This window comes from Cydia strobilella, chromosome 3 (assembly GCF_947568885.1).
Source record: "Cydia strobilella chromosome 3, ilCydStro3.1, whole genome shotgun sequence".
In the NCBI taxonomy this organism is placed as follows: domain Eukaryota; kingdom Metazoa; phylum Arthropoda; class Insecta; order Lepidoptera; family Tortricidae; genus Cydia; species Cydia strobilella.
In genome coordinates, this window is record NC_086043.1 from 630,819 (window position 1) to 646,946 (window position 16,128).

The 16,128-nt window shown below is 39.5% G+C and overlaps 2 protein-coding genes across 4 annotated transcripts in view; one reads left to right on the forward strand and one right to left on the reverse strand.

Annotated features, from left to right (window-relative positions):
• Window positions 1-16,128, reverse strand: part of LOC134755637 (solute carrier family 12 member 4) — a 566,314-nt gene that overhangs the window by 284,240 nt on the left and 265,946 nt on the right. The window lies entirely within an intron of this gene.
• On the forward strand, window positions 1,397-12,148 carry LOC134756331 (monocarboxylate transporter 6-like). Its single transcript, XM_063693162.1, has 10 exons — window positions 1,397-1,521; window positions 3,372-3,498; window positions 7,283-7,425; window positions 7,883-7,985; window positions 9,088-9,255; window positions 9,436-9,511; window positions 10,073-10,217; window positions 10,418-10,565; window positions 10,987-11,178; window positions 11,949-12,148. The coding sequence occupies exons 1-10, from the start codon at window positions 1,426-1,428 to the stop codon at window positions 12,092-12,094; spliced, it is 1,344 nt and encodes a 447-aa protein (XP_063549232.1). The 5' UTR covers window positions 1,397-1,425; the 3' UTR covers window positions 12,095-12,148.

Sequence of the window (16,128 nt, forward strand, 5' to 3'; positions counted from 1 at the left end):
TCATTAGGGGGTCCCTTTGTTTGACATTATTATTGAAAGTTATAATGTAATGATTGTCATATTATCATTAAGGGGCCCACTGACTATCAGTCCGCCGGACGATATCGGCCTGTCATTTGTTCGGAACTGTCAAATTTTTGTTCTAACTGACAGGCCGATATCGTCCGGCGGACTGATAGTCAGTGGGCCCCTTAAGTCATAATTCTGATACCGTTAACTTTTCAGAATTTTCCTCAGGTTATCCTATAGATAGGTTAGGTTAGGATGGCAATCCTGAAAAAGCGTGTTTCTGAAAAAACTAAATTATGACTAACGAAAATGAGGACAAACAATACATTATGACTTAAAAATATATGGGAAACAAAAGAGACCCAATTATTAGATATTTTAATAATTATATTAAATAACATCGATTTTTTTATAAATTTTATTAAAATGTTCGCCTCCTGAAATTATATTTTTACGGTACCTATATTTAATTTTATTATTTTATAGTTCTTGAATAAGTTTTAATTGTGTATAAAATATGTAAGGTAGGTAGTCGTTTATTCCTACTACTATATCCTCCTTTTACAAAGTATTATTTAGGTATATTACTAGAATCTCTCCAGTACTGTGACATTGACGAAAAAACTGATTTTGAGGTGTATTTTTTTTATAAAAAGGCACAAATTGAAAATGCGCGCATTTGAAAAATTAACATTGTTTGAACTCACCTCTGTTCCAAAACCTCGGTCTCCCCTAATATTTAGTCCCAGGCATTTACATTCCTATCTCTGTTAAAAATGATTAAAAAAGTTCATGTATTGATTACAGTTAATATATAAAAATAATTAATTAATTCTAGTTCGTCACACACTACTAGTAGAGAACAGCAGTCGCTGGCTTCGTAGTTGGATCGAGACATCAACGACGCTAGGAAGTAGTTGATGAGATAGATATAATATATCTTTATATCATATTATAATAAATATAGATTGGTACTGTCTGATTAAAAGTGTCTAGTAACAAATTTGGTAAAAGAAACTATGTTTTAGTACAATATTCTACATAAGCCTTTTGCGAAATTATGTAAAAGTTACTAAATTATTGTGATGTGTTTAAAGTGATACTCTTTGTGCGTTCGGTGTTAGTGTTTATTTCATTTGCGACGGTCGGGTGTACAATAAAGATTAACTAATGTGACTTTTCTAGCATAGAGCCCAATCTGTTAAACAAATTCTTTCTTTTTCCATACTCCATTAATTATACCCAATAGGACTGCTTCCATTCAAAAATACTATCCGATGCTAATATTTCAACTTCCGTGTTTCGTGTCGTGTGTTCCGTGTATTTCAAGTTCCGTGTCTAATATTTCAAATTCATAGAACAGCTACAAAAAAAATTGAGATTTTTAATTTGAAGAACCTGTAAAGAAATTGTGTCATGGCGGTCCACGAAGCAAGAAGGAAAAGATATAAAAAAGTGCCTCCGGATGGTGGATACGGTTATTGGATTTTGGTGGCGGCTTCTGTGAGCTTGGTAAGCGCAGCCCGTTTCCTTTTTTAGAGTTCCGTACCCAAAAGGTAAAAACGGGACCCGATTACTAAGACTCCGTTGTCCGTCCGTCTGTCACCAGGCTGTATCTCATGAACCGTGATAGCTAGATAGTTGAAATTTTCACAGATGATGTATTTTCTGTTGCCGCTTTAACAACAAATACTAAAAACAGAATAAAATAAATATTTAAGTGTGGCACCCATGCAACAAACGTGATTTTTTTCCGTTTTATGCGTAATGGTACGGAACCCCGACTTGGCCGATTTTTTTAAATATTTTTTAACCGACTAACAGGAGGAGGATCTCAATTGGTTTTTTGCCTTTTAATATCTTTACAGTACATAATATTATATGGTGCTACTTTATCGCACTAGTGGTCGCCAAATCTTACGTCGCAAGTTTCACGCGACTCGACATAACTTTTGTTCCTTTTTTAATTTCCTGGTTTGATTACTATTATAGGCCTTATTGAGTGCCACATCGACCAACAGTGATCTATTTCAGCGGCCCTTTAACGTTCATTACTAATGCCCGTTGATTCTAAGAATCTTAGTTTGGGTTGTAATGTTCTGTACCTCATAATGTTGCAATATGACTGTGCTGTACCTCATAAGGCTGCAAAATGTGCAACCCTAAGTAGATACACCTTTTTGATATTAGTGATCTGCAGGAACATAGGTTGTGCCTTGCATTCTACTCTAACTCCTGGCGGAACCTTCATGACGCGTCTTGTTTCTTACTTCTTACACATTCGAATCATTTGTTTGTTCAAGTTTCAAGTTCAAGAATTAACAGCAGGTTTTCTTCAACTTACATCTCGGCGTGATATATTGATGTTTACCTGAAAAGAAAAGATGTACATGAAAATAGGAATTTGTGAACTATGTTGCAAGACTTTCATGATTTGCTAGACTTATATTGACCGGGATATAGACCATGATTACCTTTTGTATTATTTGTGAGCTCCCGATATTTAGACGCAGTTACATGCATCATGTTCACGGGCTCACAAATAATACAAAAGGTAATCACGGTCTATATCCCGGTCAATATAAGTCTAGTGAAACTAACCGTGAAACATTCAAAACTCTAATTTCATGATTTGATTTAACACCCGCACCAACGAAACTTATAACTTATAACATTTGCTATTTCTGTCGAAATACTCTGTAATTGTGTCATCTCTATGTTCATTGTACAAAATTCTATTTGACGTGTACCTGTATTGTACCAATAAAGATTATCTTATCTTATCTTAAACCACCTTTGTATTTCCACACTTTCTTTAGATTTGTGTCATATTCAAGCCAAGTTTAACTTAAACAACTGTTATGTACAAAACAAAACTGTTGTAACAAAACAATATTAAGTACAAAAATACATAATGCATACCTATGCACTTGTTTTGGATCCCATGCTAGTTCTTAAGCCATAACATGCAAATGCATGTTTCTGATGATATTGTAAACAGGAATACTCTTAACTGTCCACTGTCCAGCGGTGGACCGTGGACCTTATTACAAAAAAAAAAAAACATTTATTTCGGACAATTCGGAATCCATATACAATTTACATATCAAATATTAAAATTAGAATTAAAATTAAAAAGGCAGGACCTTATCCACCGATGTACAGTCGCCATCAGATATATCGGAGCGCCCAAGGTGCTCGCAAATATTTGAATACGCCTCTATTGTCAAGGCGTTAGAGCACCTAGCAGCACTCGGGCGTTCTGATATATCTGATGGCGACTGTACAGTTAACAGTGTGGGCGATGGTACGATATCTGTTTAGTGTACCTAATAAAGTAAAATAAATAAATAATGTTTCAGGTTTCATCGACAATGTTTTACGTATGTTTCGGAATGATTTACAATGACCTCTTCATCAAACTGGGCATGGGCACCACCGGCATCAGCGTGCTGACGGGCATCAGAGCGGTGGGCATTGCACTCTCCGGTCAGTACTAAATGACATTGGTTGTCCGAAAAAGGATACAACTCAGCACGTGTTAGGGCACTTTTTTAAACCACGTCGTTGGCAAACATATATACGGCCCGCCTGATGGTAGGAAGTCACCATGGCCTATGGACGTCTGCAACTCCGGAGGTGTTACATGTAGTGCAATGACGTTGATTTTCCGTAGACCGTTAAACTTATAAAATAAGAAATTAAATACAACGTAAGAATAAACCCACCAAAAACATTTTCATGTAAAATGTTGCCAAGACGAAACCATAAGGCTCGCACTGTGAAAAAGTTATCAGATCTCTTGTAGAGCCAAGCTTCTAACTCTATACAAGCCCTAACTTCACACTCTACACCTTAGTCAAATTATGTGGGTATAACGTATGTTTCGGAATGATTTACAACTACCTCTTCATCAAACTGGGCATGGGCACCACCGGCATCAGCGTGCTGACGGGCATCAGAGCGGTGGGCATTGCACTCTCCGGTCAGTACTAAATGACATTGGTTGTCCGAAAAAGGATACCACTCAGCACGTGTTGGGCACTTTTTTATACCACGTCGTTGGCAAACATATATACGGCCCGCCTGATGGTAAGAAGTCACCATGGCCTATGGACGTCTGCAACTGCGGAGGTGTTACATGTAGTGCAATGACGTTGATTTCCGTAGACCCTTTAACTTATAAAATAAGAAATTAAATACAACGTAAGAATAATCCCACCAAAAACATTTTCATGTAAAATATTGCCAAGACGAAACCATAAGGCTCGCACTGTGAAAAAGTTATCAGATCACCAAGCCAAGCCAAGCTTCTAACTCTATACAAGCCCTAACTTCACACTCTACACCTTAGTTAAATTATGTGGGTTTTACGTATATTTCGGAATGATTTACAACTACCTCTTCATCAAACTGGGCATGGGCACCACCGGCATCAGCGTGCTGACGGGAATCAGAGCGGTGGGCATTGCACTCTCCGGTCAGTGCTAAATGACATTGGTTGTCCGAAAAAGGATACCACTCAGCACGTGTTGGGCACTTTTTTATCACGTCGTTGGCAAACATATATACGGCCCGCCTGATGGTAAGAAGTCACCATGGCCTATGGACGTCTGCAACTCCGGAGGTGTTACATGTAGTGCAATGACGTTGATTTTCCGTAGACCGTTAAACTTATAAAATAAGAAATTAAATACAACGTAAGAATAAACCCACCAAAAACATTTTCATGTAAAATGTTGCCAAGACGAAACCATAAGGCTCGCACTGTGAAAAAGTTATCAGATCTCTTGTAGAGCCAAGCTTCTAACTCTATACAAGCCCTAACTTCATCTCACCTTAGTCATAGAGTAACTTATACTAGAGCGGTACTGTCATAGTAAATTTTGTAACCCCAGTAAATTCACTGCCATCTGTCGACACACTTTAAAACTAAAAATGAAGATTTATAAAAATACGATAAAATGTATTTAAATATGGATAAATGTTTTTTTTTTATTTGCATTAATTTTTTTTATGCTTTTGTCCCATGTTCTTTCACTGATATGCGTTAAAATTGTAAATAACAAACGAAACCGTCAACGCCATCTATACGACAGTAGGTCAAAGCTAGTAGCGCCCTCTGAACGAGAATCAAATTTTCTTGATTTTCGAGGCACGTTTTTTCCGTAAACTGTATCCATCTATTACGGAGTTATATCTATCTTTGCCTTAGTCAAATTACGTATGTTTCGGAATGATTTACAACTACCTCTTCATCAAACTGGGCATGGGCACCACCGGCATCAGCGTGCTGACGGGAATCAGAGCGATGGGCATTCAGCAGTCAGTACTAAATCTAAATAAGTACAACATTTGGAAAAAAAGCAAGATTTCGTATAAGCTCGACAAAGTGTGGAAGTAAAAAAAAAATATTTCAGATTATTTATACGATCCATATGTGGTATTTCCTATAAAAAGGGACCTTATTGTCGATGGCGCTTACACCTTTATAAAAGATGCTCCGATATAAATACAATGCCGCGCGCTGTGCGGCGTAAGCGCCATCGACAATAAGGTCCCATTTCATAGAAAATGCCACATATTTTGTTTGTTAATCAGAAAACTTACATCACATGCTAATACTTACCTATATAAGAAAACAATTCCCTTTTTTTATTTTGGTGTCCCACTGCTGGGCAAAGGCCTCCCCTCGTTTTCTCCACTCGAGGGGTCATCGCCATTTTCCCACCATTTGGGGTAGAATGCGTCCAAGTAGTCCCGCCATCTCCTTTTTGGTCTGCCTGAACCCCGGCCTGCACCGTCTATGGTGCTCCGTGGGTCAGTAACCATTTTTGCCCACCTTTCCGGGTGCATGCGACAGACATGTCCCGCCCAGTCCCACTTAAGCTTAGCGGTCTTGACGCCTACATCTGCAACTCTAGTTCTGGAGCGTAGTCCCGTGTTTCTGATTCGATCAGTTCTACGAACCCTTATATACTACGCTCCATAGTTCGCTGGCAAACCTCACTAAAAACAATTCACTAAAAAGTAAAAAAATAAATAAAAGAAAAAAACAAAATAAGAACCAAAAGATAAGTAAAAACTATAATACCTTTAATTTCAAATCTTTAAAAAAAAAGGGAAAGCCTTCAAAAAACCAACCCACAGAAAAGCAGAAAATAATCTTTATATACCAGTCCAGTCCCTACCCCGCCATAAAGCAAATTTCTGCCAAAAAGTAATTAATACCTAATAAAAAGCAAATTAAAAACCATCCGGGTAATAACTTAAATTTTGAAGGCGGTGCCTTCTAGCTATGAACCTAGGTTTGACTTTTTTCGGTTTTTTGATCGTTGTAAAAATTAGGAGCGAAAAACAGATTTCATACAAAATTTTAAATGCTCCTAGCTCTTATAATAGGTAATTAAACATTAAAAAAAATCAAACGTAGGGTCTGTTTATATACAACAAATTGTGTCAAAATATTTTCAAAAATATTAATATCTATAGATGTAAATATGGACTACGTTTGTATGAAAAGGCGATTTCGCACGGGTCCTCCACTTTCGTCTTTTTTTATATATATTTTTATAAATATTATAGCGACATTCTTACACAAATTGACTAAGTCCCACGGTGAGCTCAAGAAGGCTTGTGTTGTGGGTAATTAGACGATATACACGGTGTTTCATGACCCACTGAAAACCTAAAAACAGAGAATCGATCGCGCTATGTTTTAATTTTAAGGGTATTTTTTTTATTTTATTTTTTATTTTTACATGCCCATTCTACAAGTTTGTAATGCAACAATATCAATAACTAGCATTTGACACCTTATTTTTCAATGAGAAACACACTGGCCATTGGTAAACCTAATCTAGTTGCAGTAAGTTATGCAAATCATGCAAATGGTCTGTTAACAGTGTTTACGATGGTAACTAGCAATTGTTTGGCTTCACTAAAACGACGAAGCATCTTGTGTAGAATTATCAGTCGAATAGAATTGTTAAGAAAACTAAACAACTAATTATTTTTTTAAATATTTATCGGATTAAAAAATAAATACTCAAGATGAGTTCAAAATAAATAAAAACTGTTGGGGTGTCTCAGGTTTTCAGTGGCTCAAGTAACACCGTGTATATAATACTTATACAAATACTTAAATACATAGAAAACTTTCATTACTCAGGAACTCAGGGATTCGAACCCAGGACCATCGGCTTCACAGGCAGGGTCACCCACTAGGCCAGACCGATCGTCTTAAGCGGTAAATCTATGTTATTGATTTCAGGTTTCCTGACAGGGCCGCTACTGAAAATTATGAGTAGACGTAAGCTGGCTCTCATAGGTGCTACGTTCTACAACTCGGGAATGTTGGGAACAGTGTTCGTCAACACGCAGGCGCTGTTTATTTTCTGTCAAGGACTCTTACAGGTTCGAATTTATTAAACCCGGTTCACATTTATCTGTCGTGTCGTGTTGTGTTGTGTCGTGACGCATATCGGTTTAATACATTTATGATTGCGTGGACATTTGTCTGACGCAGCGTGCATCAGACAAATGTGAACGCAACCATATTAAATGTATGAAACCGATATGCGTCACGACACAACACAACACGACACGTCAGATAAATGTGAACCGGGCTTTAGAATTTTAACTTCTAATGTATGCATTACAAAATTTAAAGTGTCTTAATTTGGCAAATATTAAAATAAAATAATAATGATCGCTCGCTTAGATTAGCGCGCGCGAAATCCACTCGCACGCTTATTGGCGCGAATGGCAATGTAAAAATATTAACAAATTGTAGAATTTTAATATCACTCCATTTGTTTCATTTATTGTAAGAGCGCAGTAAAAAACATTAAGATGATTGTTCCCTTTTCAGGTTATTGGTATAGGATTACTTTATACTGTGTCATGTACATGTATAAACGACTATTTTGTCGACAAGCGGTTGCTATCCACCGGCATCGTGCAAAGTGTGGCAGGTAAGAATTAAAGACTAAATTAGTTTGTGTAAGGGCCGCGAGCTGGACGCAAGCGGCGAGCGGCGCGGAGAGCGGCAAATCAAGGCTATTCATACATTGCGCTTAGAGTTGTGCCACTCCCGGTTACATTCCGGTTACATTTTGTATGGAGAAATTTCTCGCTCGGTATTACCGGAAACGGTACAACTGTAATTGCGCTCGACCATATGTATTAACGGCCTTGATTTGCCGCTCGCCCACAAAAACTTCCGAACATTGAGGCCACAGTATTTTAGATGTAGACGTAGGGTTTGCGTAGAAAAATGTAACGCCTTGCTCTAACTCCTTGACAATAGAGGCGTGTTCAGATATTTGTGAGCACTTACGCCGCCCCGATATATCGTATGGCTGTACTTAATATGACAAAAACGCAACGCTTAAAAGATATATTAATGCAAATATGCTGCACCAAATTCCGTTGTGGTCGCTCCGCTCCCTACGTCTGTATAATAAAAAAATTGTACCGTAAGGGTTAGCACTGTTATAGTAGCATTGTTACTCGTGAATTATCAGTATAACTTCAGACTCCGGTGCCGTTAACATATTCTTGTGTTTGAGGTTGTTAGAATTGTCTCGATGAGTATTAGTTGCCTAAGAAAAGAAGAATCAGCGTTAAAAGCTTGTACCAAAAATGAATTTTCTGCCAGAAAAATTATTCAAAAAAAATATGCCCCTGAGTTACTGAAACGTATAGAATTTTCATAATTCAACGTACAATTTCATACATTTTTTCCCCAAATTGGGATTTTGTGATAATTTAACCCATAAAGCTCTTCAATGTCATCAAATTTTATTAAAATCTGACAAAAAAATCGGCAACAAAATAATAATCGGCCATTTTTTTGACAACTTCATCACCAATCAGCCATCAGTAGGCCGAGCACATGATTGGCGCTACAGTATCTCGCCCCGAGATAGACTACCCGTCTTTTACTAACTGTATGAATTAAAGAGGGACGGGTGGTCTATGTCGCAGCGAGATACTCTCGCGCTAATCATGTGCTAGCCCGGCAGGCGATTCGTCTGCTCGTATGCCTCTTATCATACAAAACTTTAATCGCAGCCGCCGCAGGAATGGTGGCGCCGATGATTGTGTCATGGACCATGGCCGAGTACGGGTACCAGTGCACGCTCCTCGTCATATCGGCCGTCGGCATGCAGAGCTACATCGCCGCCACGCTGCTGCAGCCCGTGGCCTGGCACATGAAGAGGGTCCAAATCACGGATTCAGGTACGTACTTCTTTGTCCTATCCTCATGACTGAGGGACGACAACTGTGGACCAGTGCTCTTCAAGCCTGTAATGTGCTCACTCATTCATTGTGCTCGGGTTACGGATCCACCAAAGTTCAAAGAACTACGTGAAAGTCCGAAGACCAGAATTGACTACTTACATTTGATTACTTTTCTAGAGTACAAGACATTGTTGGAGAAGGATGAAGACACACCATCGCAGTCAGGTGATAACGTCGACAATGCACGCAGTAGGTACGTTCATTGTAGAAAAGAGTACCAGGAACCGGGTATGTCCTTAAACTACGCCCAGAAGAGAGGCACGGGCACTGTGAATGGCATCTTGCTGTGTGGTAGGGCACGGCACAGTGGAGGTCATTCTAGATCTAAAGCAGAGTCCAACTGGGGAAGTACCTCCTTACAGAAAACCGCAGTCAATTAACACTAAATCCTACTCATAGTGTTGTGTTCCTACCCGTGAATAAGGTTACCAGAGCTCAACGAGGGTGCGGAGTGTTAGGGTCGGCAACGCGTATTTAACACTTCTGGAGTTGCAGGCGTTCTCAGGCTAGGGAGACTGCTTACCATCAGGCTGGTCGTATGCTTATTTGCCACCGACGTGGTATTACTTACTTACTTACTTACTTCGTTGGCTCAGCGACCCAAAATGAGACTTGGCCTCCGACACAAGAAAGAGCCACTTTTCTCGATCCTGTGCGACCTCTCGCCAATTGGTGACTCGAAGCTCGTGACTGGTGACGTGGTATTAAAAAATTTAATGTTTTTTTAAATAATAATTTAGGTATTTCCTTACAGCACGTTTGCACGTATTTTTGACTGGGAGTTGATAAAGAAGTACGGACCGACGAGCTGCTGCCTCGGAGCACCGGCCGCCATGTTCGCTGACATCATGTTCATGTTCAATCTGGCACAATCTCTATATACTTTAGATTGGAACGACGTGAGTACCGGAAAACCCGCCATTTATATGCCTATGTACGATTGCCTTTAGCAGTGTCAAACTGATATATTCGCTAACGTCTGCATAACTTCCATACATCTCGCTTGCACTAATATGAGAGTACGAGTGAGATGCATAGAAAGTAAGTTACGCACACGCTAGCGAATATTATATTAAAACTACTTTGTTTGGTGTTCCAGGATCAAGTGAAATGGTGTTTTGCTCTAATCGCCTTCGGGGACCTGGCGACCAGAGTATTTCTCATGATCTTTAGTAAATGGCTCAAGCTGCTAAGCAACCGCTTAATATATTTAGTTGGATTGATAATTGCCACGGCAACAAGAATTGGTGAGGCTATGTGCTAATACACTCTTAACTGCCTCTGCTCTTGGCTGCCTGTCCACTGATGAGGAGATGAGACGTTCTGGTATCAATTTAAATGTTAACGTCCTCAATGATGTACGTTCAATTAAATAAATAAATAAATATTATAGGACATTTTTACACAAATTAACTAAGTCCCACAGTACCTAAGCTCAAGAAGGCTTGTGTTGTGGGTACTCAGACAACGATATAACATAATATATACTTAATTACCTGCTTGCAACAACAACCATGACTCAGGAACAAATATCTGTGTCATCACACAAATAAATGCCCTTACCGGGATTCGAACCCGGGATCATAGGCAGGGTAACTACCCTAGGCCAGATCGGTCGTCAATTGAGTTACTAATTTGCAATTCTCCTTAAAATAGTAAATTTTTCAGCCATGCTATGGATTTCTGATTACACCGGTGTCCTCGTAATCCTCGCCGTGATGGGCATCTCTCGTTGCATCATCATAGTAGTGTTTGCATTGGTGGTGTCAGACTGTGTCAGACCAGAACAGTTTCCTTCGGCCTTCGGCCTGAGTATGGCCATTTATGGAGCTGTCAGTATCACCTGTGGGCCCATTATAGGTAATTCATTAAATATATTGGATTAACTCTAAGCTCAATACGGCTTAAGTTGTGAATAATATAATGCGACGGACCACCGCCACCAAGCCACCAAGCCGTCCCAATTACACCACCGCCGCCGGATAGCATAGAGGTTCAGTGCGTTAACCGCGTAATCTGAAGGCACCGGTTCGAATCCGGCCTCCGCAACTGGAGGGCTTAGTCGTTTTTTCCGTAGGTAGCATATGAGCATATGACATTGGATACGTAAAGACGCTGTACTGCACGTACTGTCCTTAGAGTTGGTCAAAGACGCCTAGTCCCAAGAGGGGCCCACTGACTAGCAGTCCGCCAGACGATATCGGCCTATCAGTTAGAACAAAAATTTTACAGTTCCGAACAACCAGTCGATATCGTCCGGCGGACTGATAGTCAGTGGGCTTCTTTAGATTGCATTATACTAGAGAAATTGGGACGGGTACCGCCTTGACAGGGTAGTATATTTGAGGTCCAGTCAAGGGCAGCCGTAATCCAACATTGTATGTGACGGAGTCCTTAGTGTAAGGCCTGAGTGGACGCTCGAGTTGGGCGTGCAGCGGGGCGGGGCGTGCGGCGTGCATGTTAAACAAATGCAAACGTATAGGAGCGGCCTTAGTGCACGCTGCTCAAATCACTTGTGAGCCCGACGCCACGCTGCACGCCCCGCCGAACGCTCCGCTTCGAGCGTCCACTCAGGCCTTACACTTATGCTTCATCTTTTAAAATACTAAATCTATACTTGTGTCCTACAGGCACCATTCGCGACGCAACAAACAATTACACAATCATGTTCTCGATCCTGATCGCGATCTTCATTGTATCCACTACGGCCTGGGCAATTGAGATGTTTCGAGACTGGAGACGGCAGAAGCAAGAGAAACAACGAAATAATGAATAGATATTTATTAAAAAAATATAGGAAATTCTTACACAAATTGTCTAAAATTCAGAGTAAGCTGTGACTTAGACAACGATGAATATAATATACTGATTTAAACTAACACGATTTAAACTCATAATTTTAAAACTAACCCGTAAGTTTGTACGCGATTATGTCCCGTATTAGTACATACTAGGGGTTCATGGCGTTAGCCGCGATACCTAAAGACGCCGGTTCGAATCCGGCCTTCACCACTGTAGGGCTTCGTCACTTTTTCTTTAATATATGACATCTATTACAGTTCCCGTATTAGTTTTAAAATTATGGATGAATATAATGTTTATTTGTACTCACCTTAAAACACCCATGAGATACTAAATAGGTATGTATAATTTGTGTTTATGACACAAATTAATGTCCATTGTCCTTACCGGGATTCGAACCCAGGACCATCGGCTTCATACGCAGAACTTTACTACTCTAATTAGGGCTCTTCTGGTCAGATTGTTACAATTATGTCATTGAAGTTATATTATTTCAATACCAAATCGGTGGAGTACAGCAAACAAACAGCCCGCCTAGTGGTAAAGGGGGCGTTCAAATATTACGTAACGCAATTTTTCAAAGATTTTTGACCCTCCCTTACCCCCGTGTAACGCGCCGTAACGCTTTCGTGTACCCTCTTTCCCCCTACCTAAAAGTAACGTAACATCCAAGTGACCATTTTTACCTAAAAGTCACAATAAAGTTCAGCAAAGTATAATTATAAAATTTAAGAAATGAGCGAGCGTGTATGAGGAATGTTATGCGAAAGAGGTATGTCAGGATGGTAGCAAGTGGAAATCCGTGGTCTCTGCCTACCACTCCGGGAAATAGGCGTGATTATGTATGTATCTATTTTATTTAAAAAAAAAAACATTGTTACCTAACGCCTTGTTACAACCCCCCCTCCCGCCCCTGTAACGCATCGTAAGGTTTTATAAGAGACCCACTCCCCCCAAATTGCGTTACGTAATATTTAAACGGCCACCAAAGGGCGGATGCTTGCTTGTATAGTATAGAAATACAATTACTTATTCTGTGGTATAAGGTCTGGTATACATAGTGACATAGGTACAGTATGAATCAATACACGCATTATGTCAAATTAATCTTTATAATTCATTAACTATAGTATAGGTGCGCGTTTGCGGTAAGGGCCAATTAGATCCACACTTGCTAACGGGCCCGATATCGGATCCGACGTCGGGCCTGAGCAAGAGTCGTTTTCCGTTTCACGAAATACCAGAACATCTAAAACAATATTTGGCATGTAAAAATACTTTTCGCGAGTTTTACTCATTATTATTAACAACGACGTGACTTACCTCCAGCGCCTAGAAGATGTTGATGTCAGCTTTAGCCAGTTTCTCCGAGACCACGGGGACAACGCCGTCCTCGAAACGTCGGAGGTAAATTTAAAACTTATTTTACGCGATTAAGTCCCGTCGTTGTGAATAATTAAGTCCCGTCGTCACTACATAGTATAAAACAAAGTCGCTTCCTACTGTCTGTCTGTCCCTATGTATGCTTAGATCTTTAAAACTACGCAACGGAGTTTGATGCGGTTTTTTTTAATAGATAGAGTGATTCAAGAGGAAGTTTTATGTGTATAATACAGCAGCATTGCACCCGTGCGAAGCCGGGGTGGGTTGCTAGTTGTGAATAATAATAAAAATACTTTAATTGCCAAAAATGTTCAGTGTTTGATATTTTCGCATTTGAACAATTATTTTACAGTTGTGCTGATATTTGGTGAAACGGAAAATAACTTGTTGGTCCGACGTCGAGCCCGTTGGCAAGTGTGCGTGTGTGGATCTAACGGGGCCCACTGACTATCAGTCCGCCCATGGAGACTGTATAAAGGAGCCAAATCTCTATGTATGAAAAGTGTCCATCAAAAAACAGTAATTAGGCGGCGCCACCATACACCGAAATACTACCAAAAACAACCTACGTAATTTGGTCGGGTTATTTGTTGTCTCATATGGTTCATGTTATACTCATGTCCCAAAGCCTAACTAGCGCCACCGGAGAGATTAGGAACTATTATTTAAAGCTGAAAGCGGTCACTTTTGAAACAATTCTACCATAAGAGATTGGCATCCTTTCTATACCATCCATAAGTCCGCCGAACGATATCGGCCTGTCAGTTATAACAAAAATTTGACAGTTCCGAACAACTGACAGGCCGATATCGTCCGGCGGACTGATAGCCAGGCCCCTTTATAGGCCCTGTAGTTTAAAAACCTTTCCGTTGTTGTTTTTGAGTAAACCTAGACATGGAGTACAGAACACAATCGGATAATTTGTTTGTTTCGTTAATATTAGCTCTTTGGTGATAAAGACAACCACATATTATGTTAATATTTGTTTTGTATAATATATGTTTTTTTTCTATTGATCAGCAATAAAAAAAATTATCAATGTTGTATGTTTTATTCAACCAAACACACACACCTATATACTGAAGTGTTGGTCTAAAACACTTGAAAGGGTTTCATTAGGGTATAATTTGCTAATTTCACCACAGATTTGTACTTTTATTAAAATACTTAGTTTTTTTGTGACTGACAAGCGTGTCCGGGTATTTTTAAACATTTCAAAATGCCGGGTGAATTCGAAAATCACAAAAAATCATAGAATAATAATGATAAGTAATATGATTCTAAAGTAATCGAAATAATTTTTATCTTATCTTTAGGGTTCCGTACCCGAAGGGTAAAAACGGAACCCTATTACTAAGACTCCTCTGTCTGTCACCAGGCTGTATCTCATCAACCGTGATAGACGTGATAGCTAGACAGCTGAAATTTTCACAGATGATGTATTTCTGTTGCCGCTATAACAAATACTACAAAGTACGGAACCCTCGGTGGGCGAGTCCGACTCGCACTTGTCCGGTTTTTTTTATTGATATTTACGACAACAAAAGCCGTAAATAAAAGTTTTACATATGAATGCGTACGTAACAGATGGCCAATAACCGTTATCCATTAAATACATTTTACTTAGAATAACGTAAGTAGGTAGTATCCAGGTACAAACAACCGATGAAACCATGGAGACTATATAAAGGAGCCAAATCTCTATGTATGAAAAGTGTCCATCAAAAAACAGTAATTAGGCGGCGCCACCATACACCGAAATACTACCAAAAACAACCTACGTAATTTGGTCGGGTTATTTGTTGCCTTATATGGTTCACGTTATACTCATGTCCCAGAGCCTAACTAGCGCCACCGGAGAGATTAGGAACTATTATTTAAAGCTGAAAGCGGTCACTTTTGCAACAATTCTGCCATAAGAGATTGGCATCCTTTCTATACCATCCATACGTGATAGCTAGACAGCTGAAATTTTCACAGATGATGTATTTCTGTTGCCGCTATAACAAATACTAAAAAGTACGGAACCCTCGGTGGGCGAGTCCGACTCGCACTTGTCCGGTTTTTTTTATTGATATTTAGGACAACAAAAGCCGTAAATAAAAGTTTTACATATGAATGCGTACGTAACAGATGGCCAATAACCGTTATCCATTAATTACATTTTACTTAGAATAACGTAAGTAGGTAGTATCCAGGTACAAACAACCGATGAAACCATGGAGACTATATAAAGGAGCCAAACCTCTATGTATGAAAAGTGTCCATCAAAAAACAGTAATTAGGCGGCGCCACCATACACCGAAATACTACCAAAAACAACCTACGTAATTTGCAAAACACTGATTTAGTCTTCTCCGAGACCACGGGGACAACGCCGTCCTCGAAACGTCGGAGGTGGGTTTAATACTTATTTTACGCGATTAAGTCCCGTCGTTTGTAAATAATAACTACGTAATTTGGTCGGGTTATTTGTTGCCTTATATGGTTCACGTTATACTCATGTCCCAGAGCCTAACTAGCGCCACCGGAGAGATTAGGAACTATTATTTAAAGCTGAAAGCGGTCATTTTTGCAACAATTCTGCCATAAGAGATTGGCATCCTTTCTATACCATCCTTAGAT

What these genes read in the sequence shown, in the direction of transcription:
- LOC134756331 (XM_063693162.1), top strand. Translation starts at nt 1,426, where the DNA reads ATGGCGGTCCACGAAGCAAGAAGGAAAAGATATAAAAAAGTGCCTCCG. An exon ending in TCTGTCAAGGACTCTTACAG is followed by an intron (nt 7,426 to 7,882) that starts GTTCGAATTTAT and finishes TTCCCTTTTCAG; the next exon opens with GTTATTGGTATAGGATTACT. An exon ending in CACCTGTGGGCCCATTATAG is followed by an intron (nt 11,179 to 11,948) that starts GTAATTCATTAA and finishes TGTGTCCTACAG; the next exon opens with GCACCATTCGCGACGCAACA.